Source organism: Lithobates pipiens, unplaced genomic scaffold (genome assembly GCF_037356315.1).
Source record: "Lithobates pipiens isolate NorthernLeopardFrog02 unplaced genomic scaffold, aLitPip1_a1.2 Scaffold_47, whole genome shotgun sequence".
NCBI classification, from domain to species: Eukaryota; Metazoa; Chordata; class Amphibia; order Anura; family Ranidae; genus Lithobates; species Lithobates pipiens.
In genome coordinates this window covers 5091760-5115659 of record NW_027507871.1, presented here as the reverse complement: position 1 = coordinate 5115659, position 23900 = coordinate 5091760, and the positions used below count along the sequence as shown (strand labels likewise).

Below are 23900 nucleotides of genomic sequence, written 5' to 3'. Positions count from 1 at the left end.
GAATTCGGAAATGTGAAAATTCGGATTTTCTCATTTCTGAATTTCGAATTTCCGAATTTTAAAATTGACAAATTTTCCAATTTCCGAATTTTTGAATTTCAAATTTTCGAATCCCGAATTTTCGGAATTCGAAAATCCGTAAAAAAGAAAGGAAAATCAGTAAAATTCTAAAAAATAACATACTAATAATAACTAACTATTAAATTATAGGTATTGGAATTTCCTTTCAAATTTGGCTGTTTGTGAACGTAACGAATATAAATTTATCCGAAGTTACGAATTATCTGAAATAACGAATGCCGCATCTAAACAAATGGAATGGAACAAATGGATAATAAATAATAATAATAAAAAGGTTTTATTATTATTATTGTTATTATTATTAGATCGTTATGTTCCATTCATTTAGATACAGCATTCGTTACTTCAGATAATTCATAACTTCGGATAAATTCGTACTCGTGGCATTCACAAATAGCCAAATTTGAAAGGAAATTCCAATACCTATAATTTAATAGTTATTATTTCAGATTTTCGGGTTTTCGAATTTTCAGATTTTCATTCTTTAGAATTTTCAGATTTTCATTCTTATTTTCGCATTTTCAAATTTCTAATTTCTGAAATTTCTAATTTCTGAAATTCCAAATTTCCAAAATTCTGAATTCCGATTTTTCTAATTTCCGAATTTCCAAAATTTCGAATTTCCGAACTTCCGAAATTTTGAATTTCCGACATTCGGAATTTCCAAAGTTCAGAATTTACAAAATTCAGAATTTACAAAATTCAGAATTTCTGAATTTCCGTAATGTCGATTTTTGGAATTTCCAAAAATATTACATTTTTGAAATTTCCAAAATTCAGACTTTCTGAAATTCTGAATTTACGAAATTCTGAATTTCAGAATTTCCGTAATGCCAAAGTTTGGAATTTCCAAAAATTTGACATTTTGGAAATTCGTAATTTTGGAAATTCAGAAATTCGAAACTTCAGAAATTCAAAAAATGGGAAATTAGAAAATTTGGAAAATTGAAAATTTCAAAATTTTGGACATTTTAAAATTCGGAAAATTTTACATTTCTGGAATTACCGAATTTGTAAAAAGTCGTTAAAACACGAATTCGGAACTAAATAAATTGCACATGTCTACCAGTCAGGAGAATGGACGGCACTATCTATGGATCCAGTTTTAATGGACATATTATAAAGTCCCCACTTCTGTGCAGACGCTAAAATCTTCCTCATTTATTTCTAGGAGCTGCCGCCGGAGATGTTGACTTACTCCCTCCCCCCAGCCCTTTGTACAACTGGACACACGGCCTCCCCATACAGGACACCCCGGACAGCAGCCCCGTCTACTGGTTCAATGGATCCCAGTCAGTGGAAGTTCCTCCTGGGCGGTTACCTGCAGGGGGCGGAGCAGCTGATCATCTGACTCTTTCTTTTTGGCTGAAACATGCGGGGGGAGGTGGAGGGAAGGCAGGAAAAGAAGAGGAAGTGTTGTTGTGTAACACCGTACAAAATGGTGAGAACAAAGGGGAGTGTGCTAAAAAGGGGGGGGGGGGTCATTGTAAATTAGATTTGTATTATTTATTTTTAAATTCGTATGGTTTTAAACCGATTACTTTCACGTGTAACATCTTTATAAACATTTATTAAATGACAAAGAACTGCCAGAGCACTACGGGTTATCTATAGGCATTTGCACTGCCAAAAAATTCATTAGTTTTCATTTCATTCAGTTTTTTTTCTCTTTGTTTTTCGGGTCATTCGTTATGATCAAAATTTGTAAATTTGTAAATTTGAAAATTTATAAAATAGAATATCTGAAAATTCAAAAGTCCAAATCCAGAAATTCGAAAATCCGAAATCTGGAAATTCGAAATAACTAACTAATACTAACTAACTATTAAATTACAGGTATTGGAATTTTCCTTTTCAAATTTGGCTGTTGGTGAACGTAACGAATGCAAATTTATCCGAAGTTACAAATTATCCGAACAAACGAATGCCGCATCTAAACAAATGGAACAGAACAAATTAATTATTAATAATAATAATAATAATAATAACAAAAAGTTTTTATTATTATTGTTATTTATTAATTCATTACGTTCCATTTGTTTAGATACGGCATTTGTTATTTCGGATAAATTCGTGTTCGTTACGTTCACTAACAGCCAAATTTGAAAGGAAATTCCAATACATATAATGTAATAGTCAGTAATAAGTTATTATAAGTTAGTTATTATTTCAGATTTTCTCATTTTCTAATTTCTGAAATCTCGAAATTTAGAATTTCCGCATTTTCAAATTTCCAAATTTTGAATTTCCAAATTTATGGATTTTTGAATTTTCTCAATTCGAAAATTCCAAATACGGAAATTCGTAATATTCGCATATTCGCATTTATGAATATTCAGAAAAATGTGTTAAATGGGTTTCGTTGATTTTGGATATTTTTTTCCCCGAATTTCCGAACTTGAACAAATTCGTTAAAAAAATGAATACGGAACGAAACAAATTACACAAGTCTAGTTATCTAAATCTTGTGAGGAGGTATATGACACTCTCAGCCCGGGCACCAACCAGGCCACACCCCCAACACATTTCGCTCTGCCTCCCGGAGCTTAATCATGGGGAATCCAGGGCACGGACAGAGTAAAACCCATTGGTGGGTTGCCTGGTTGGAGCCCGGGCTGAGGTTGTCATCTACCTCCTCATAGTGTTTTGCTTTGATGTGTGACGTTTAGGACTTCCTTTCCTATAGAAAAGGTTTCCCGTCTTTTGGCTGGATTTATCAAATTGAAACTTCTGATAAGTGATGTGTTACTGTTATCATTCCCTTGTGTTTAAATTTCAGCCTGAGCTATTGTAGTCTGTAAACAGTTGGCTTTTTTTTTTTAATAAAAAGGAGTCTGGAGCTCCACCTACTGGCTAAGAAAAGACAACATCGTGCTTGTATAAAATATTTCATATATAGTTGCTTTGAAAAATGTTATATTTTTATTCCTTATACTAATGAATATAGGAAAAGAAGTACGTATGTCACTGCTATACATTGTTCTTAAGGGGGAAGTGTAGTGTGAAATGGAGAAAGCTGGAAGGTGATTGGCTGATTTGAATAACACTGTTTTCCCCTAGTTGGTCTAGTGGATGGGGTTTAGGTTTGAACCTCCAGGTTCTAGCAACTAACACAGTGCTGTGTACAGAAGTATCACTCTCTCTCTTTCTTTCTTTTTCTTATAACCTCAATTTTGTGTTCTGCACCCCCCCCCCTCCCCCCACCTCAAAAAGATGGCAGCTTCTCACATTACACTTTGGCGGTTCACGGTTGCCGAATCTCCTTCCTCTACTGGTCCTTATTGGACAGCGCTCGTCCCGTCAAGTTCCTCTGGAAACTAGAACAGGTAATTACATGAGACCGGCCATGCTGGGAGGGTCCAGAAGGACACAGCAAAGAAAGCCGTCTCCTTCCTCTGCTCCGTCCTCTTCCTTCCCGTTGTCTCTTTTACTTTATCCTGCCATATTTTTCTGCCCTCCCTTCCATGGACTGTCTTGGTTTCCTCTTTCTTTCTCCTGTACTCCTTTGTCCAAGTTTTGTCCTGTTTTTTTACTTACATCTCCTTTTCTTCTTACTTTAACACTCTCCTTTTCGTCCTCTTCTTTTATTTCTTCCCCTTTCTTCTGTGTTCTTCTGTATTTCCTCCCCTCTGTGACCATTTTTCCTGTGTTCTTCTTTTCTGTCCTCTTCTTTCCTCTGTGCTCTCCTGTCTTCCTCTCCCTTCTGTGCTCTCCTGTCCTCTCTTCTCTTCTGTCCTCTCCTTTCCTCTGTGTTCTCCTGTCTTCCTCTCCCTTCTGTGCTCTCCTGCCCTCTCTTCTCTTCTGTCCTCTCCTTTCCTCTGTGCTCTCCTGTCCTCTCCTCTCTTCTGTGCTCTCCTGTCCTCTCCTCCCTTCTGTGCTCTCCTACCCTCTCCTTTCCTCTGTGCTCTCCTGTCCCCTCTTCTCTTCTGTGCTCTCCTGTCTTCCTCTCCCTTCTGTGCTCTCCTGTCCTCTCCTCTCTTTTGTGCTTTCCTGTCCTCTTCTTTCCTCTGTGTTCTCCTGTCCTCTCTTCTCTTCTGTGCTCTCCTGTCCTCTCCTTTCCTCTGTGCTCTCCTGTCCTCTCTTCTCTTCTGTGCTCTCCTGTCCTCTCCTTTCCTCTGTGCTCTCCTGTCCTCTCTTCTCTTCTGTGCTCTCCTGTCCTCTCCTTTCCTCTGTGCTCTCCTGTCCTCTCTTCTCTTCTGTGCTCTCCTTTCTTTTCTTTTCCTCTGTGCTCTCCTGTCCTCTCCTTTCCTCTGTGCTCTGCTGTCCTCTCTTCTCTTCTGTGCTCTCCTGTCCTCTCCTCTCCTCTGCGCTCTCCTGTCCTCTCCTTTCCTCTGTGCTCTGCTGTCCTCTCTTCTCTTCTGTGCTCTCCTGTCCTCTCCTCCCTTCTGTGCTCTCCTACCCTCTCCTTTCCTCTGTGCTCTCCTATCCTCTCCTTTCCTCTGTGCTCTCCTATCCTCTCCTTTCCTCTGTGCTCTGCTGTACTCTCCTCTCTTCTGTGCTCTCTTGTCCTCTCCTCTCCTCTCTGCTCTCATGTCCTCTTCTTTTCACTCCTTTCTTCTTCTTTCTTCTGTGCTCTCCTGTCCTCTTTTCTCTTCTGTGCTCTCCTGTCCTCTCATTTCCTCTGTCCTCTCCTCTCTTCTGTGCTCTCTTGTCCTCTCCTCTCCTCTCTGCTCTCATGTCCTCTTCTTTTCAATCCTTTCTTCTTCTTTCTTCTGTGCTCTCCTGTCCTCTCATTTCCTCTGTGCTCTCCTTTACTCCATGCTGTTCTATCCACTTCTCTGTGCTCTCATCTTCCCTTCTTTATTCTCTCCTGTCCTTTCTTTTTCTTTTCTTTCCTCTCCTTTCCTTGATGATCTGCTATCCCCACTTCTGTTCTCTCCTGTCCTCTCTTCTTTGCTCCCCTGTCCTCTCATTTCTTATGTGCTCTCCTCTCTTCTGTGCTCTCCTCTCCTCTCTTCTGTGCTCTCCTGTCCTGTCCTCTTCTTTTACTCTCTCCTTATTCTTATGTGTTCACATGTTCTCTCCTTTAGGCTGTGCCCTTCAGTCCTCTCTTCTGCGCTCTCTTTTCATTTTCTCTGCTCTCCTGTTATCTCCTCTGTGATGTCCTGTTAATTATTTTCCTCCGTGCTCTTCCATCTTCTCCTCTGTGCTCTTCCATCTTCTCCTCCGTGCTCTTCCATCTTCTCCTCCGTGCTCTTCCATCTTCTCCTCTGTGCTCTTCCATCTTCTCCTCTGTGCTCTTCCATCTTCTCCTCTGTGCTCTTCCATCTTCTCCTCCGTGCTCTTCCATCTTCTCCTCCGTGCTCTTCCATCTTCTCCTCCGTGCTCTTCCATCTTCTCCTCTGTGCTCTTCCATCTTCTCCTCTGTGCTCTTCCATCTTCTCCTCTGTGCTCTTCCATCTTCTCCTCTGTGCTCTTCCATCTTCTCCTCCGTGCTCTTCCATCTTCTCCTCTGTGCTCTTCCATCTTCTCCTCTGTGCTCTTCCATCTTCTCCTCTGTGCTCTTCCATCTTCTCCTCTGTGCTCTTCCATCTTCTCCTCTGTGCTCTTCCATCTTCTCCTCTGTGCTCTTCCATCTTTTCCCCTGTGCTCTTCCATCTTCTCCTCTGTGCTCTCTTGTACTGTCTTCTTCTTTCCTCTATGATCTGCTATTCTATCTTCTGTGTTCTCTTGTCCCATCAACTTCTTTTCTATTTATCCTCTCCTAAGTTCTCTCTTGTCTAGACTTCTCCTCTCCTCTGTGCTCTCCTGTCCTCTCCTCTCCGTTCCTCTGTGGTCTTCTATCCTCTTCTCTGTGTTTTTCTCTCCCCTGTGCTCTCCTTTCCTCTCTTCTCGTCACAGTCTGGGGTCAGGCTTAGAGACGAGTGACTGTAGCAGTAGAGAGGCTCATCTGTAGTCAGCTGGAAAGGTACAAGCAGACCTTCCAGATGACGCAGGATCACCTGAGGTGTGGAGTCTAAGCACTAACCGTTATTCATTAGAGCACCTGATGGTGGGGATGGGTTTTGCTGCATGCTATTGCCAGGTCCCGGTCCTCAGGCTCACTCCACAAGGAGGTGAGCAAACCCAGGGTCTGCTACCAGATATTGCAGGTAGAAATCAAGCAGAAGCGTAGTCAGTAAGCAAACCAAAGGTAACAAGTAGTAGCTGGATGGGATCAGACGGAAGCGTAGTCAATGAACAAGCCAAGGATCAGTAACGAGAGGTATCAGAGACAGGGACAGCAGCAGGTATGTAAGGGAGCAAGATATCAGCTGAGGAGAGCACAGTAATCTGGCAAACAGGAAATGCAGAGATGTGGCTTTATTCAGGAAGTTCATGGGAGGAGCAAAGAGTTCAAGGTTCAAGAGAAACACAACAAAAGGTAAGGTTGTCCATAGAGTCAGGCAGGGAACTGTTCAGCGTTTCTAGCGGCACAATGAGAAGAGCCACAGCCAGAGGTCGCAGGTTCAGACCCAGGGCCCTGACAGCTCTTCTCTCCTCCTTTTCTCTGTGCTCCATATTCCCTTTCTTAGTGCTCTCCTCTCCTGTCCTTTCCTCTTTTCTATCCTCTCCTTTCCTGTTTGCTCTTCTATCCCCCTCTTGGTGCTCTCTTCTCTCCTGTGCTCTCCTCTGCCCTTCTTTGTGCTCTCTTGTGCTGTGCTCTTTTCTATCCTGTCTTTTCCTCTGTGCTCTTCTAGCCCCTTCTCGGTACTCTTCTCTCCCCTGGCTCTCGTTTCCTCTCTGTGCTCTTTTATTCCCACGCTCTCCTGTCCTCTCCTCTTCTTTGCCCTATGCTCTTCTGACCTCTCCTTTTCTATGTACTCTCCTCTCCCCTTCTTTGTGCTCCCCTGTCATATCCTCTTTTCTATCCTCCCCTCTCCTCTGTGCTTTGCTGCCCTCTCTTCTCTTCTCTTCTCCGACCACCTCTGTACTCTCCTGTTCTGTCTTCTTTTTTTTTCCTCTCGTCTCCTCTGTGCTCTCCTCTCCTCCGTACGGTTCTGGTCTCTCCTCTCTCCTCCTCTTTGCTCTCTTGTTGTCTTCTTGTCTTGTCCTCTCCTCTTCTTTGCCCTATGCTCTTCTGACCTCCCCTTTTCTATCCTCCCCTCTCCTCTGTGCTTTGCTGTACTCTCTTCTCTTCTCCGACCACCTCTGTACTCTCCTGTTCTGTCTTCTTTTTTTTCCTCTCGTCTCCTCTGTGCTCTCCTCTCCTCCGTACGGTTCTGGTCTCTCCTCTCTCCTCCTCTTTGCTCTCTTGTTGTCTTCTTGTCTTGTCCTCTCCTCTTCTTTGCCCTATGCTCTTCTGACCTTCCCTTTTCTATCCTCCCCTCTCCTCTGTGCTTTGCTGCCCTCTCTTCTCTTCTCTTCTCCGACCACCTCTGTACTCTCCTGTTCTGTCTTCTTTTTTTTCCTCTTGCCTCCTCTGTGCTCTCCTCTCCTCTCTCCTCCTCTTTGCTCTCATGTTGTCTTCTTGTCTTGTCCTCTCCTCTTCTTTGCCCTATGCTCTTCTGACCTCCCCTTTTCTATCCTCCCCTCTCCTCTGTGCTTTGCTGCCCTCTCTTCTCTTCTCCGACCACCTCTGTACTCTCCTGTTCTGTCTTCTTTTTTTTTTCCTCTCGTCTCCTCTGTGCTCTCCTCTCCTCTCTCCTCCTCTTTGCTCTCATGTTGTTGTCTTCTTGTCTTGTCCTCTCTTCTGCGCTCTCTTATCTTCTAGTAATTCTGACCCTCAAAACTTGTTTCTCCTGTGACGTCCGTGGCCCCTTTCTCTTTTATATCAGGTGTGTGATGTAGAGTGGCATCATTATGCTCTGAGCCTCGAATTCCCAACCGTCTCCCTCTATGTGGATGGAGTGACGTACGATCCGGCACTTATTCATGACAACGGAGCCCTCACTCCTCCCAGACGTCAGGCCAGGCTCATGATCGGAGGCTGCTGGACAGGTGAGGACCCATCGAAAACCATTGGGATGTTTGTGAGAATTAAGGTTGCAGGGGGTCAAACTAAAGTGCGTAGCGTTGCCCTATTCTCTGCGCAGTTCCTACACGGGACGTAAGGTCTGCGCACCGGACTCTGGTAGGCGTGGGATACTTTTCCGTAGATGGATGAACTGGGAGAAGATACATTGAGGTGTAGTAAAGGAAATAACAGAACGGACAACCAGTTCTGAAGACTCTTAATGCCGCGTACAACACGATCGGAACTTCGGCCAGCAAAAGACCGATGAGAGCTTTTCATCGGAAAAGGCGACCGCGTGTACGCTCCGTCGGAATTTAGCTGTCCGAATTCCCGCCAAGAAAAAAATTTGATAGCATGTTCTCAATTTTCCCGATGGAAAAACGTTCTATCGGAAATTCCGATCGTAAGTGTACGCAATTCCGACACGCCAAAAAAACTCACGCATGCTCAGATTCGCCTACGAGACGGAGGCTATTGGCTACTGACGATTGAACTTCCTTTTTCTAGTCCCGCCGTACGTGTTGTACGTCACCGCGTTCTTGGCGGTCCGAATTTGGTGTTTCGGCAAGACAGTTTGAGCGGAATTCCGTCGGAATTTCCGACAGGAAAACCATCAGAGCTTTTTCTGATGAGAATTTCCGATCGCGTGTACGCGGCATTACTGTGTATGAAGCACGCCCCCCCCCCAAAGACCACCTTCATTGATATGAAGACATCATGGCCATGCAGTTTGGCCGAATCTCATGTGATATGAATACTTGCTTTCAAAAAAAACAAATGAAATGTTAAATTCGTAATATTTCTCTCCCTATTAATTTTATATACGGTGCCTTTGCGAAAGTATTCACCCCCTTGAACTTTTCAACCTTTTGTCACATTTCAGGCTTCAAACATAAAGATATAAAATTTTACTTTTTTGTGAAGAATCACCAACAAGTGGGACACAATTGTGAAGTGGAACGAAATCTATTGGATTTTTCAAACTTTTTTAACTAATAAAAAAAATGAAAAGTGGGGCGTGCAAAATGATTTGGCCCCCTTGTGTTAATACTTTGTAGAGCCACTTTTTGCTGCAATTACAGCTGCAAGTCGCTTGGGGTGTCTCTATCAGTTTTGCACATCGAGAGACTGAAATTCTTGCCCATTCTTCCTTGCAAAACAGCTGGAGCTCAGTGAGGTTGGATGGAGAGCGTTTGTGAACAGCAGTTTTCAGCTCTTTCCACAGATTCTCGATTGGATTCAGGTCTGGACTTTGACTTGGCCATTCTAACACCTGGATACGTTTATTTGTGAACCATTCCTTTGTAGATTTTGCTGTATGTTTGGGATCATTGTCTTGTTGGAAGATAAATCTCCGTCCCAGTTTCAGGTCTTTTGCAGACTCCAACAGGTTTTCATCCAGAATGGTCCTGTATTTGGCTGCATCCATCTTCCCCTCAATTTTAACCATCTTCCCTGTCCCTGCTGAAGAAAAGCAGGCCCAAACCATGATGCTGCCACCACCATGTGTGACAGTGGGGATGGTGTGTTGAGGGTGATGAGCTGTGTTGCTTTTACGCCAAACATATCGTTTTGCATTGTGGGCAAAAAGTTGGATTTTGGTTTCATGTGACCAGAGCACCTTCTTCCACATGTTTGGTGTGTCTCCCAGGTGGCTTGTGGCAAACTTTAGACGAGACTTTTTATGGATCTTTGAGAAATGGCTTTCTTCTTGCCACTCTTCCATAAAGGGCAGATTTGTGCAGTGTACGACTGATTGTTGTCCTATGGACAGACTCTCCCACCTCAGCTGTAGTTCTCTGCAGTTCATCCAGAGTGATCATGGGCCTCTTGGCTGCATCTCTGATCAGTCTTCTCCTTGTCTGAGCTGAAAGTTTAGAGGGACGGCCAGGTCTTGGTAGATTTGCAGTGGTCTGATACTCCTTCCATTTCAAAATGATCACTTGCACAGTGCTCCTTGGGATGTTTAAAGCTTGGGAAATCTTTTTGTATCCAAATCCGGCTTTAAACTTCTCCACAACAGTATTACGGACCTGCCTGGTGTGTTCCTTGGTCTTCATGATGCGCTCTCTGTGCTTTCAACAGAACCCTGAGACTATCACAGAGCAAGTGCATTTATACAGAGACTTGATTACACACAGGTGGATTCTATTTATCACCATCAGTCATTTAGGACAACATTGGATCATTCAGAGATCCTCGCTGAACTTCTGGAGTGAGTTTGCTGCACTGAAAGTGAAGGGGGCCGAATCATTTTGCACGCTCCACCTTTCAGTTTTTTATTTGCTAAAAAAGTTTAAAATATCCAATAGATTTCGTTCCACTTCACAATTGTGTCCCACTTGTTGGTGATTCTTCACAAAAAATAAAATTTTATATCTTTATGTTTGAAGCCTGAAATGTGGCAAAAGGTTGAAAAGTTCAAGGGGGCCGAATACTTTCGCAAGGCACTGTATGAATAAAAAAAAATCTAAATCTAAAACCGGGTGTGGTCTACCTATCCCATTTAGACACCTAAATCATATTGATTTGAATCAATGTATCAATCCACTACATCAATCAATGCTGTAGCTGTATATTAAATGTTTAGAAATATTTTTTCTTAAAGCGGGAGTCCGCCGGGACTCCGCGTTTTTTTTTTTAAAAGCCAGCAGCTACAAATACTGCAGCTGCTGACTTTTAAAATAGTGACACTTACCTGTCCAGCGTGCCCACGATGTCGGCACCCGAAGCCGATCTCTCGATCGTCTCTCGGGTGCTGCCGCCGCCATCTTGGGTATGGGAATCAGGAAGTGGAGCCTTTCGGCTTCATTTCCCGGTTCCCTACTGCGCATGCGCGAGTCGCGCTGCGCAATAAGGATAGACCCCGCTGTCTCTGGGATCTGTGTGTTTCCCAGGAGGCAGCGGGGGGGACTTTCGGAAAGGGGTGTAATCTACGCCCCTTTCCGCAGAGAGCTATCCCGGAAGTGGGTGCAGATACCTGTACTGTACAGGTATCTGCACCCCCCTCCCCCCTGAAAGGTGCCAATTGTGGCGCCGGAGGGGGGGAGGGTTCCGATGAGCGGAAGGTCCACTTTAGGGTGGAGCTCCGCTTTAATAAGAGGATAACTTCCCAAAAATTCTGTGTTCTAATGAGACAGATTTTCACGCTATATAAACTATTAAGAAGCGGTCAGGGTCAGGTTTTATCCCGTCCCATAGATACTTTGGAGCAGCTGAGGGAGGAACACAGTGCCTTGCAAAAGTATTCACCCCCCTCCTTGGCATTTTTCGTGTTTTGTTGCCTCACAACCTGGAATAACACGGATTCTTTGAGGATTTGCATCATTTCATTTACAGAACACGCCCACAACTTTGAAGATTTTTATTTATTTTTTATTGTGAAGCAAACAACAAATAGGACAAAATAACAGAAAAAAGTCATTGTGCAGAACTATTCACCCCCCCTAAAGTCAATACTTTGTAGAGCCGCCTTTTGCGGCCATCACAGCTCCAAGTCTCTTTGGATAAGTCTCTATGAGTCTTGCCACATCTTACCACTGGCATTTTTGCCCATTCCTCCTCCTTGCAGAACTGCTCCGGCTCCTTCCAGTTGGATGGTTTGTGCCTTGTGAACAGCAATCTTTAAGTCTGACCACAGATTTTCTATTGGATTGAGGTCTGGGCATTGACTAGGCTATTCCAACACATTTACATGTTTCCCCTTAAACCACTCAAGTGTTGCTTTAGCAGTGTGTTTGGGGTCATTGTCCTGCTGGAAGGTGAACCTCCGTCCCAGGCCTCAAATCACACACAGAGTGCTACAGGTTTTGCTCAAGAATATCCCTGTATGCTGAAAAACATCCCCACAGCATGATGCTGCCACCATCATGTTTCACAGTGGGGATGGTGTTCTTTGGGTGATGTGATGTGTTGGGTTTGCGCCAGACATAGCGTTTTCTTTGATGACCAAAAAGTTTATTCTCATCAGACCAGATCACCTTCCTCCATACATCAGATCAGATCACCTTCCTCCATACATCAGATCAGATCACCTTCCTCCATACATCAGACCAGAGCACCTTCCTCCATACATCAGACCAGATCACCTTCCTCCATACATCAGACCAGATCACCTTCCTCCATACATCAGACCAGAGCACCTTCCTCCATACATCAGACCAGATCACCTTCCTCCATACATCAGACCAGATCACCTTCCTCCATACATCAGACCAGATCACCTTCCTCCATACATCAGACCAGATCACCTTCCTCCATACATCAGAGCAGATCACCTTCCTCCATACATCAGAGCAGATCACCTTCCTCCATACATCAGAGCAGATCACCTTCCTCCATACATCAGACCAGATCACCTTCCTCCATACATCAGACCAGATCACCTTCCTCCATACATCAGAGCAGATCACCTTCCTCCATACATCAGACCAGATCACCTTCCTCCATACATCAGACCAGATCACCTTCCTCCATACATCAGACCAGATCACCTTCCTCCATACATCAGACCAGAGCACCTTCCTCCATACATCAGAGCAGATCACCTTCCTCCATACATCAGAGCAGATCACCTTCCACCATACATCAGACCAGAGCACCTTCCTCCATACATCAGACCAGATCACCTTCCTCCATACATCAGATCAGATCACCTTCCTCCATACATCAGAGCAGATCACCTTCCTCCATACATCAGAGCAGATCACCTTCCACCATACATCAGACCAGATCACCTTCCTCCGTACATCAGAACAGATCACCTTCCTCCATACATCAGACCAGATCACCTTCCTCCATACATCAGACCAGATCACCTTCCTCCATACATCAGAGCAGATCACCTTCCTCCACACATCAGAGCAGATCACCTTCCTCCATACATCAGACCAGATCACCTTCCTCCGTACATCAGAGCAGATCACCTTCCTCCATACATCAGACCAGATCACCTTCCTCCATACATCAGAGCAGATCACCTTCCTCCATACATCAGAGCAGATCACCTTCCTCCATACATCAGACCAGATCACCTTCCTCCGTACATCAGAGCAGATCACCTTCCTCCATACATCAGAGCAGATCACCTTCCTCCATACATCAGACCAGATCACCTTCCTCCGTACATCAGAGCAGATCACCTTCCTACATACATCAGACCAGATCACCTTCCTCCATACATCAGAGCAGATCACCTTCCTCCATACATCAGAGCAGATCACCTTCCTCCATACATCAGACCAGATCACCTTCCTCCGTACATCAGAGCAGATCACCTTCCTCCATACATCAGACCAGATCACCTTCCTCCATACATCAGAGCAGATCACCTTCCTCCATACATCAGAGCAGATCACCTTCCTTCATACATCAGACCAGATCACCTTCCTCCATACATCAGAGCAGATCACCTTCCTCCATACATCAGACCAGATCACCTTCCTCCATACATCAGAGCAGATCACCTTCCTCCATACATCAGACCAGATCACCTTCCTCCATACATCAGAGCAGATCACCTTCCTCCATACATCAGACCAGATCACCTTCCTCCATACATCAGAGCAGATCACCTTCCTCCATACATCAGACCAGATCACCTTCCTCCATACATCAGAGCAGATCACCTTCCTCCATACATCAGACCAGATCACCTTCCTCCATACATCAGAGCAGATCACCTTCCTCCATACATCAGACCAGATCACCTTCCTCCATACATCAGAGCAGATCACCTTCCTCCATACATCAGACCAGATCACCTTCCTCCATACATCAGAGCAGATCACCTTCCTCCATACATCAGACCAGATCACCTTCCTCCATACATCAGAGCAGATCACCTTCCTCCATACATCAGACCAGATCACCTTCCTCCATACATCAGAGCAGATCACCTTCCTCCATATATCAGAGCAGGTCACCTTCCTCCATACATCAGAGCAGATCACCTTCCTCCATACATCAGACCAGATCACCTTCCTCCATACATCAGATCAGATCACCTTCCTCCATACATCAGACCAGACCACCTTCCTCCATACATCAGAGCAGATCACCTTCCTCCATATATCAGAGCAGATCACCTTCCTCCATACATCAGAGCAGATCACCTTCCTCCATACATCAGAGCAGATCACCTTCCTCCATACATCAGAGCAGATCACCTTCCTCCATACATCAGACCAGACCACCTTCCTCCATACATCAGAGCAGATCACCTTCCTCCATACATTTTGGGAGTCTCCCACATGCCTTTTCCCAAACTCACAAAGTGCCATTTTGTATTTCGCTGAAAGTAATGTCTTCTTCTGGCCACTCTGCCATAAAGCCCAACTCTATGGAGCGTACGGCTTATTGCCCTCCTATGTACAGATACTCCAGTCTCTGCTGTGGAACTCTGCAGCTCCTCCAGGGTCACCTTCGGTCTCTGTGCTCCTCTCTGATTAATGTCCTCCTCGCCCGCTCCGTGAGTTTTGGTGTGCGCCCGTCTCTTGGCAGGTTTGCTGTTGTGCCATGTTCTTTCCATTTGGTTATGATAGATTTGATGGAGCTCCTAGAGATCATCAAAGATTTGGAGATTTTTTTTTTATAACCCAACCCTGACTTGTACTTCTCAACAGCATTGTCCCGTACTTGTCTGGAGAGTTCCTTGGTCTTCATGGCAGTGTTTGGTTAGTGGTGCCTCTTGCTTAGGTGTTGCCGCCTCTGGGGCCTTTCACAAAGGCGTGTCTATGTAATGACAGGTCATGTGACACTTAGATTGCACACAGGTGACATCATTTCACTAATCATGTGACTTCTGAAGGTAATTGGTGGCACCAGAGCTTTTTATGGGCTTCATAACAAAGGGGGGTGAATACATACGCACATGTCAATTATATGTTTTTTATTTCTGAAAAATAGTTTTATGTATATATTTTTCTAATTTTACTTCACCAACTTAGACTTTTGTGTTCTGATCATCACATAGAATTCAGATAAAAAAAAAAACATTCTACTAAAGGCTGTAATGTAACAAAATAGGTCAAAAGCCAAGGGGGTGAATACTTTTGCAAGGCTCTGTATAACTCAAGCTAAATGATATACATGATACTTTTATTTGCACCGACAGCTACATTTTCAGGACCAGCATTCGGGGGTCTATACCGGCCTTTCTCAACCTTTTCAAAGCAGAGGGGCCCTTGAAATAACTTTCCGGTCTCAGGGAACCCTCTGCTAACAATGACGATATATCTACAGCTCATGATACATTAGTGTGAGGGTCAGTGGGAAGAATATGTATGGACCACTTGTCGTCATTGTCAAGAGTTACCCTCTTATAGATAGATCAAGAGATCAGCGGTGTCAGCGGGACCCAGAAATTGCTCCTTGCAGAACTAACCTCTAGAGAGAGAGGAGAGGAGATTCAAATAGATTTCAGTTTATGAAGAAAAAAAAAAGAGGTAAAATGTTAAAGCAACATAAACGATGTGTTCTGTTCAACAGATGAGAAGTTTTCGGTGAGAGTGAATGACAACGAAGTGTCAAGAGCCCCAAGTATGTTGTCCCCATTATGTCTGTATATACAGTATAATATATACTCCTTAATCCTCTCCTCTTCTCTGTACTCTCCTCTCCAATATTCTCTCCTCTCTGCTCCCCTATCCTCACCTCTCCTCTCTGCTCTCTTGTTCTCTCCTTTCCTTTCCTCTGTGTTATCTTCTCTCCTCCTCTCCAGTCCTTTCTCCTTTTCTGTGCTCTCCTCTCCTCCCTCTGTGTTTCACTGTTCTTTCCTCTCCTTGTGCTCTCTTATCCTTTCCTTTCCTTTCTTCTCTTCTGTCCTCTCCTGTTCTCTTCTCTCTGCTGTCCTATCCCTCCTCACCTGAACCTCTAATTCCCACCCTCTTCTCCTATCTCCTCTTTACATCTCCTCTAATTCCCCCCCCCCTCTTCTCCTCTCTCCTCTCCTCTCCTCCATCCTCTCTTGTTTTCTCCTCTCCTCTCTACTCTCCTCTGTGCTTTTTTTGTCCTCTCCTTTCCTTTGCGTTCTAATTTCCTCTCTTCTTCTCTGCGTTCTCTTCTCCTCTATTCTCCAATCCTTTCTCCTCCTTTGTGCTCTCCTCTCCTCCCTCTGTGCTTCCCTATTCTCTCCCCTCCTCTGTGTTCTCTTCCCCTTTCCTTTCTTCTCTTCTGTCCTGTTCTCTTCTCTCTGCTATCCTGTCCCCTCCTAAAATCCCTTCCCCCCTCTTCTCCTCTCTCCTCTCCTGTTCTGTCCTATTCTTCCTCTGTGCTCCCATGTCATCTCTTCTGTGCCCTTTTCATTATTTTCTTCCGTGCTCTCCTGTCCTCTCTTCTGTGCCCTCTTGCCCTTTTCTTCTCTTCTGTGCTCTCCTGTTCCCTCATCTCCTCTTTGCTCTCTTCTCCTCTGTGCTCTCCTCTTCTTTCTTCTCTCCTGTCCTCTCCTCTGTGCTCTCCTCTTCTTTCTGCTCTCCTGTCCTCTCCTCTCTTCTTTGCTCTCTTCTCCTCTGTGCTCTCCTCTTCTTTCTTCTCTCCTGTCCTCTCCTCTGTGCTCTCCTCTTCTTTCTGCTCTCCTGTCCTCTCCTCTCTTCTTTGCTCTCTTCTCCTCTGTGCTCTCCTCTTCTTTCTTCTCTCCTGTCCTCTCCTCTGTGCTCTCCTCTTCTTTCTGCTCTCCTGTCCTCTCCTCTCTTCTTTGCTCTCTTCTCCTCTGTGCTCTCCTCTTCTTTCTTCTCTCCTGTCCTCTCCTCTGTGCTCTTCTCTTCTTTCTGCTCTCCTGTCCTCTCCTCTCTTCTTTGCTCTCTTCTGCTCTGTGCTCTCCTCTTTTTTCTTCTTTCCTGTCCTCTCCTCTTCTTTTTTCTCTCCTCTTCTCTCCTCTGTGCTCTCCTCATCTTTCTTCTCTCCTCTCCTCTGTGCTCTCCTCATCTTTCTTCTCTCCTCTCCTCTGTGCTCTCCTCTTCTTTCTTCTCGCCTCTTCTCTGTGCTCTCCTCTTCTTTCTTCTCGCCTTTCCTCTGTGCTCTCCTCTTCTTTCTTCTCTCCTGTCCTCTCCTCTGTGCTCTCCTCTTCTTTCTTCTCTCCTGTCCTCTCCTCTGTGATCTCCTCTTCTTTCTTCTCTCCTGTCCTATTCTTTCTTCTATTTTGTCCTCTCCTCTTCTTTCTTCTATTCTGCCCTCTCTTCTTCTCTGTGCTCTGTGCTCTCCTCTTTTTTCTTCTCTCCTGTCCTCTCCTCTTCTTTCTTCTCTTCTCTCCTCTGTGCTCTCCTCTTCTTTCTTCTCTCCTCTCCTCTGTGGTCTCCTCTTCTTTCTTCTCTCCTCTCCTCTGTGCTCTCCTCATCTTTCTTCTCTCCTCTCCTCTCCTCTGTGCTCTCCTCTTCTTTCTTCTCTCCTGTCCTCTCCTCTTCTTTCTTCTATTCTGCCCTCTCTTCTTCTCTGTGCTCTCCTCTTTTTTCTTCTCTCCTGTCCTCTCCTCTTCTTTCTTCTCTCCTCTCCTCTGTGCTCTCCTCTTCTTTCTTCTCGCCTCTCCTCTGTGCTCTCCTCTTCTTTCTTCTCTCCTGTCCTCTCCTCTGTGCTCTCCTCTTCTTTCTTCTCTCCTGTCCTCTCCTCTTCTTTCTTCTATCGTGTCCTCTCCTGTCCTCTCCTCTGTGCTCTCCTCTTCTTTCTTCTCTCCTGTTCTCTCCTCTGTGCTCTCCTCTTCTTTCTGCTCTCCTGTCCTCTCCTCTATTCTTTGCTCTCTTCTCCTCTGTGCTCTCCTCTTCTTTCTTCTCTCCTGTCCTCTCCTCTGTGCTCTTCTCTTCTTTCTGCTCTCCTGTCCTCTCCTCTCTTCTTTGCTCTCTTCTGCTCTGTGCTCTCCTCTTTTTTCTTCTCTCCTGTCCTCTCCTCTTCTTTCTTCTCTCCTCTCCTCTGTGCTCTCCTCTTCTTTCTTCTCTCCTCTCCTCTGTGGTCTCCTCTTCTTTCTTCTCTCCTCTCCTCTGTGCTCTCCTCATCTTTCTTCTCGCCTCTCCTGTGTGCTCTCCTCTTCTTTCTTCTCTCCTGTCCTCTCCTCTGTGCTCTCCTCTTCTTTCTTCTCTCCTGTCCTCTCCTCTGTGCTCTCCTCTTCTTTCTTCTCTCCTGTCCTCTCCTCTTCTTTCTTCTATTCTGCCCTCTCTTCTTCTCTGTGCTCTCCTCTTTTTTTCTTCTCTCCTGTCCTATCCTCTTCTTTCTTCTCTCCTCTCCTCTGTGCTCTCCTCTTCTTTCTTCTCGCCTCTCCTCTGTGCTCTCCTCTTCTTTCTTCTCTCCTCTGTGGTCTCCTCTTCTTTCTTCTCTCCTCTCCTCTGTGCTCTCCTCATCTTTCTTCTCGCCTCTCCTCTGTTTTCTCCTCTTCTTTCTTCTCTCCTGTCCTCTCCTCTGTGCTCTCCTCTTCTTTCTTCTCTCCTGTCCTCTCCTCTGTGCTCTCCTCTTCTTTCTTCTCTCCTGTCCTCTCCTCTTCTTTCTTCTATTCTGCCCTCTCTTCTTCTCTGTGCTCTCCTCTTTTTTCTTCTCTCCTGTCCTCTCCTCTTCTTTCTTCTCTCCTCTCCTCTGTGCTCTCCTCTTCTTTCTTCTCGCCTCTCCTCTGTGCTCTCCTCTTCTTTCTTCTCTCCTGTCCTCTCCTCGGTGCTCTCCTCTTCTTTCTTCTCTCCTGTCCTCTCCTCTTCTTTCTTCTATCGTGTCCTCTCCTGTCCTCTCCTCTGTGCTCTCCTCTTCTTTCTTCTCTCCAGTCCTCTCCTCTTCTTTCTTCTATTCTGCCCTCTCTTCTTCTCTGTGCTCTCCTCTTTTTTCTTCTCTCCTGTCCTCTCCTCTTCTTTCTTCTCTCCTCTCCTCTGTGCTCTCCTCTTCTTTCTTCTCTCCTGTCCTCTCCTCTGTGCTCTCCTCTTCTTTCTTCTCTCCTGTCCTCTCCTCTTCTTTCTTCTATTCTGCCCTCTCTTCTTCTCTGTGCTCTCCTCTTTTTTCTTCTCTCCTGTCCTCTCCTCTTCTTTCTTCTCTCCTCTCCTCTGTGCTCTCGTCTTCTTTCTTCTCGCCTCTCCTCTGTGCTCTCCTCTTCTTTCTTCTCTCCTGTCCTCTCCTCGGTGCTCTCCTCTTCTTTCTTCTCTCCAGTCCTCTCCTCTTCTTTCTTCTATCGTGTCCTCTCCTGTCCTCTCCTCTGTGCTCTCCTCTTCTTTCTTCTCTCCAGTCCTCTCCTCTTCTTTCTTATATAGTGTCCTCTCCTGTCCTCTCCTCTGTGCTCTCCTCTTCTTTCTTCTCTCCAGTCCTCTCCTCTTCTTTCTTCTATAGTGTCCTCTCCTGTCCTCTCCTCTGTGCTCTCCTCTTCTTTCTTCTCTCCAGTCCTCTACTCTTCTTTCTTCTATAGTGTCCTCTCCTGTCCTCTCCTCTGTGCTCTCCTCTTCTTTCTTCTCTCCAGTCCTCTCCTCTTCTTTCTTCTATAGTGTCCTCTCCTGTCCTCTCCTCTGTGCTCTCCTCTTCTTTCTTCTCTCCAGTCCTCTCCTCTTCTTTCTTCTATAGTGTCCTCTCCTGTCCTCTCCTCTGTGCTCTCCTCTTCTTTCTTCTCTCCTGTCCTCTCCTCTTCTTTCTTCTATTCTGCCCTCTCTTCTTCTCTGTGCTCTCCTCTTTTTTCTTCTCTCCTGTCCTCTCCTCTTCTTTCTTCTCTCCTCTCCTCTGTGCTCTCCTCTTCTTTCTTCTCTCCTGTCCTCTCCTCTGTGCTCTCCTCTTCTTTCTTCTCTCCTGTCCTCTCCTCTTCTTTCTTCTATTCTGCCCTCTCTTCTTCTCTGTGCTCTCCTCTTTTTTCTTCTCTCCTGTCCTCTCCTCTTCTTTCTTCTCTCCTCTCCTCTGTGCTCTCCTCTTCTTTCTTCTCGCCTCTCCTCTGTGCTCTCCTCTTCTTTCTTCTCTCCTGTCCTCTCCTCGGTGCTCTCCTCTTCTTTCTTCTCTCCTGTCCTCTCCTCTTCTTTCTTCTATCGTGTCCTCTCCTGTCCTCTCCTCTGTGCTCTCCTCTTCTTTCTTCTCTCCAGTCCTCTCCTCTTCTTTCTTCTATAGTGTCCTCCCCTGTCCTCTCCTCTGTGCTCTCCTCTTCTTTCTTCTCTCCAGTCCTCTCCTCTTCTTTCTTCTATAGTGTCCTCTCCTGTCCTCTCCTCTGTGCTCTCCTCTTCTTTCTTCTCTCCAGTCCTCTACTCTTCTTTCTTCTATAGTGTCCTCTCCTGTCCTCTCCTCTGTGCTCTCCTCTTCTTTCTTCTCTCCAGTCCTCTCCTCTTCTTTCTTCTATAGTGTCCTCTCCTGTCCTCTCCTCTGTGCTCTCCTCTTCTTTCTTCTCTCCAGTCCTCTCCTCTTCTTTCTTCTATAGTGTCCTCTCCTGTCCTCTCCTCTGTGCTCTCCTCTTCTTTCTTCTCTCCTGTCCTCTCCTCTTCTTTCTTCTATTCTGCCCTCTCTTCTTCTCTGTGCTCTCCTCTTTTTTTTTTTCTCTCCTGTCCTCTCCTCTCCTCTGTGCTATCCGGCTAAAATGCTCATTTCAAACCTTTGCTGTTGTTCCAGGCACTTCTGTTGGCCGCTTCCTGCGCGGTTATATCTCTGGGCTGTCCCTTCGCTTGGGTCCCGTGGATTCTCGGGAAGTGATAGAATGCCTCTACTCCTGTAAGGAGGGTCTTCAGTACACCGACTTTGACAGTCTGGGGAAAGGAATGAAGGTAACAGAATTGTGAGGTTGTTGGTAACACGTTGATGTGCCAGAACTTGGAATCGCCAAATGTTAACCAAGGATCTACTCATCTCCACATCTCCTCATCTCCTCATCCTTGGTTAACATTTCATTTAAACCCAACTATACTGGACAGGCCGTGGATAGCACGGTGCTTCTTGCCACTTGGGGTTCTCCTCCTATTTTCGGCACCTCTTGTCTTGGAGTTCCTCTGAGCTGCACATGTGGATTGTGTGATATCTCGGACCTTTTCTCCCAGGTTCACGTGAACCCCGCTCAGTCCCAGCTGTCCTTGGAAGGGGATGACGCCGTCTCCTTCAGCCGAGCTCTGCAGCACGTTGAATACCTCAACTCTCTACAGTTTCCAACGCCGGGCGTTCGACCCCTGAAACTCAAGACTTCCGTCAGGTGGGTGTACCCGTGTGCCACCCAATGCCAACCAAGGGTCATTGGCTGTCAGGGGCATAACTATAGGGGGTGCAGCAGTTGCGACCGCAACTGGGCCCTGTGATGCAGGGGGCCCATGCAGCCCCCTCTACATATGACGGGCAGCAGCATAGGCAGCTAGGGGTACCAGTGCACCATGCACACGGGTGGCTGGAGGTGGAGGGTGACTAGCAGAGCTCCATGCTCGACTATCGCACTGGCTGCTCTTTAGTTGTGGATTCCCCACATGACCTGTGTCCTCAGCCGGCTCCTCAGAGTACCCTCTCCTACTCCATGCATTGCCGCTCAGTCCGATGTCTGTTCTCCCCAGCCAGAGTCCCGCCCCCCCCCCGAAGTCCGGCCCACACTGCACTGCATACTTCTCCCAGGTAAAGAAACTTTAAGCACACAGATGCAGTGCAGCCCTATGAGAGCCCCCCGGAGGACACTGCAGGCTTGTCTGCCAGCCCCCCTCCTCCCCCATCATACACAGATGATGAAAGGTCTTTTTGGGAGATATGCTGATCACCCGTCCAGCACACTGGATGGAGCCCAGGCCAACATGGATGAGTGCGTGGCCTACAGCTTGGTCATGGTGAGTGAGAGGACCCCACCCCCCCCCACACACCATTACATACCCCTCCATCTCCCCCTGGGGACAGGGACCCCTTCTCATGTGGGGACAGGGACCCCCATCTCCCCTTCGGACCGGGACCCCTTCTCACCTGGGGGCAGTAACTTCATCTGCCCTGGAGAAAAGGACCTCATCTCTTCTGGGGACGGGGACCCCATCCTGCCAAGGGACAGTCCCCCAATGGGGCACCTAAAAATAAAAAAAACTACTGATACCAGTGGTGGAACTACAGGGCTCAAAAAGGTCATACCTGTGACCACGCCCTGGAGTTCCACCGCCAGATTCGGAGGGAAGGGCCCTGGCTGGGGTTCAGGGGGGCCCTTCATGGTTTCTTGCATCGGGGGCCCTGAAGGTTCTAGTTACGCCACTGTTTGCTGTGCCTATCCTAATATTGCTGTAGGGATGGTTCTCACCTATGCTGTTTAACTGACCTCAGTTAGAAGTCTTTGTGGCTCCTCCAGTAAGTGAAAAGACATGAAGGTCCCACCTGGGTGTCAGACAATAGGAAAGCATCGGGTGGTTCCACTCTTAAGCATTTGCCATAAAATACCCCCAATTTTTTTAGGTGCAATAAGCCTTTATTACATATTGTATAATACTTCAAAGAATACTTTCATACAAGGTGCACATATCCCCCCCCCCCCCATTGACCTAACAGAGGCTCAATGTCCATAGCCTCTAGGGAGCGCTCACATCCTACACCACAAGAAATCTATGGGGCTTCTTTCCTAAAGCAGTCGGAGGTAGAGGATCCCAACAGAAGTCTATGTGACTCATTTCCCGGATCAGACAGAGCAGGAGGAGCCTAATAGAAGTCTATAGGGCTCATTTCCCAGAGCAAATAAGGTAGAGGAGCCCAATAGAAGTCTATGGGGCTTATTTCCTGTAGCAGACGGAGGTAGAGGAGCCCAATAGAAGTCTATGGGGCTCATTTCCAGGAACAGATGGGGATAGAGGAGCACAATAGAAGTGTATAGGGCTCATTTCCCGGATCAGACAGAGCAGGAGGAGCCTAATAGAAGTCTATAGGTCTCATTTCCTAGAGCACACAAAGACAGAGGAGCCCAATAGAAGTCTGTGGGGCTCATTTTCCATAGCAGATGGCACTAGAGGAGCCTAATAGAAGTCTATAGGGCTCATTTCCCAGAGCACATAAAGGTAGAGGAGCCCAATAGAAGTCTATGGGGCTTATTTCCTGGAGCAGATGGAGGTAGAGGAGCCTAATAGAAGTCTATGGGGCTCATTTCCCAGAGCACATAAAGGTAGAGGAGCCCAATAGAAGTCTATGGGGCTTATTTCCTGGAGCAGATGGAGGTAGAGGAGCCCAATAGAAGTCTACAGGGCTCATTTCCTGTAGCAGACGGAGGTAGAGGAGCCCAATAGAAGTCTATAGGGCTCATTTCCCGGATCAGACAGAGCGAGATCAGCCTAATAGAAGTCTATAGGACTCATTTCCCAGAGCACACAAAGGTAGAGGAGCCCAATAGAAGTCTATGGGGCTCATTTTCCATAGTGGATGGCACTAGAGGAGCCTAATAGAAGTCTGTGGGGCTCATTTTCCATAGCAGATGGCACTAGAGGAGCCTAATAGAAGTCTATGGGTCTCATTTCCCAGAGCACACAAAGGTAGAGGAGCCCAATAGAAGTCTATGGGGCTCATTTTCCATAGCAGATGGCACTAGAGGAGCCTAATAGAAGTCTATGGGTCTCATTTCCCAGAGCACACAGAGGTAGAGGAGCCCAATAGAAGTCTATGGGGCTCATTTTTCATAGCAGATGGCTCTAAAGGGGCCCAATAGAAGTCTATGGGGCTCATTTCCTGTAGCAGACGGAGGTAAAGGAGCCCAACAGAAGTCTGTGGAGCTCATTTCCGGAAACAGATGGTGGTAGAGAAGGCAAATTGAAGTCTATGGGGCTCACATCCCAGAGCAGATGGAGGTAGAGGAACCCAATAGAAGTCTATGATGCTCTGTTAGGTTACTTTGTATGAAAGTGCGCTTATTCTATAAAAATGTTTCTTGAACAGTAACCAACAGTTTCCATAGTAACCAACTATATTTAATTAATATTGAAATCAGAATATTATGGTTGTCGAATAACCATTAGCATATTAGCTCCCTGCAACCTTA

General features: G+C 46.0%; 1 protein-coding gene across 1 annotated transcript in view; it reads left to right on the top strand.

Annotated features, from left to right (window-relative positions):
• Nucleotides 1-23900, top strand: part of CLSTN3 (calsyntenin 3) — a 195376-nt gene that overhangs the window by 126970 nt on the left and 44506 nt on the right. The window contains exons 8-13 of the mRNA XM_077467139.1: nucleotides 1253-1522; nucleotides 3295-3407; nucleotides 7839-8001; nucleotides 15506-15556; nucleotides 20549-20700; nucleotides 20971-21119. Coding sequence (XP_077323265.1) covers nucleotides 1253-1522; nucleotides 3295-3407; nucleotides 7839-8001; nucleotides 15506-15556; nucleotides 20549-20700; nucleotides 20971-21119 — 898 coding nt within the window. The remainder of the gene's footprint in view (nucleotides 1-1252; nucleotides 1523-3294; nucleotides 3408-7838; nucleotides 8002-15505; nucleotides 15557-20548; nucleotides 20701-20970; nucleotides 21120-23900) is intronic.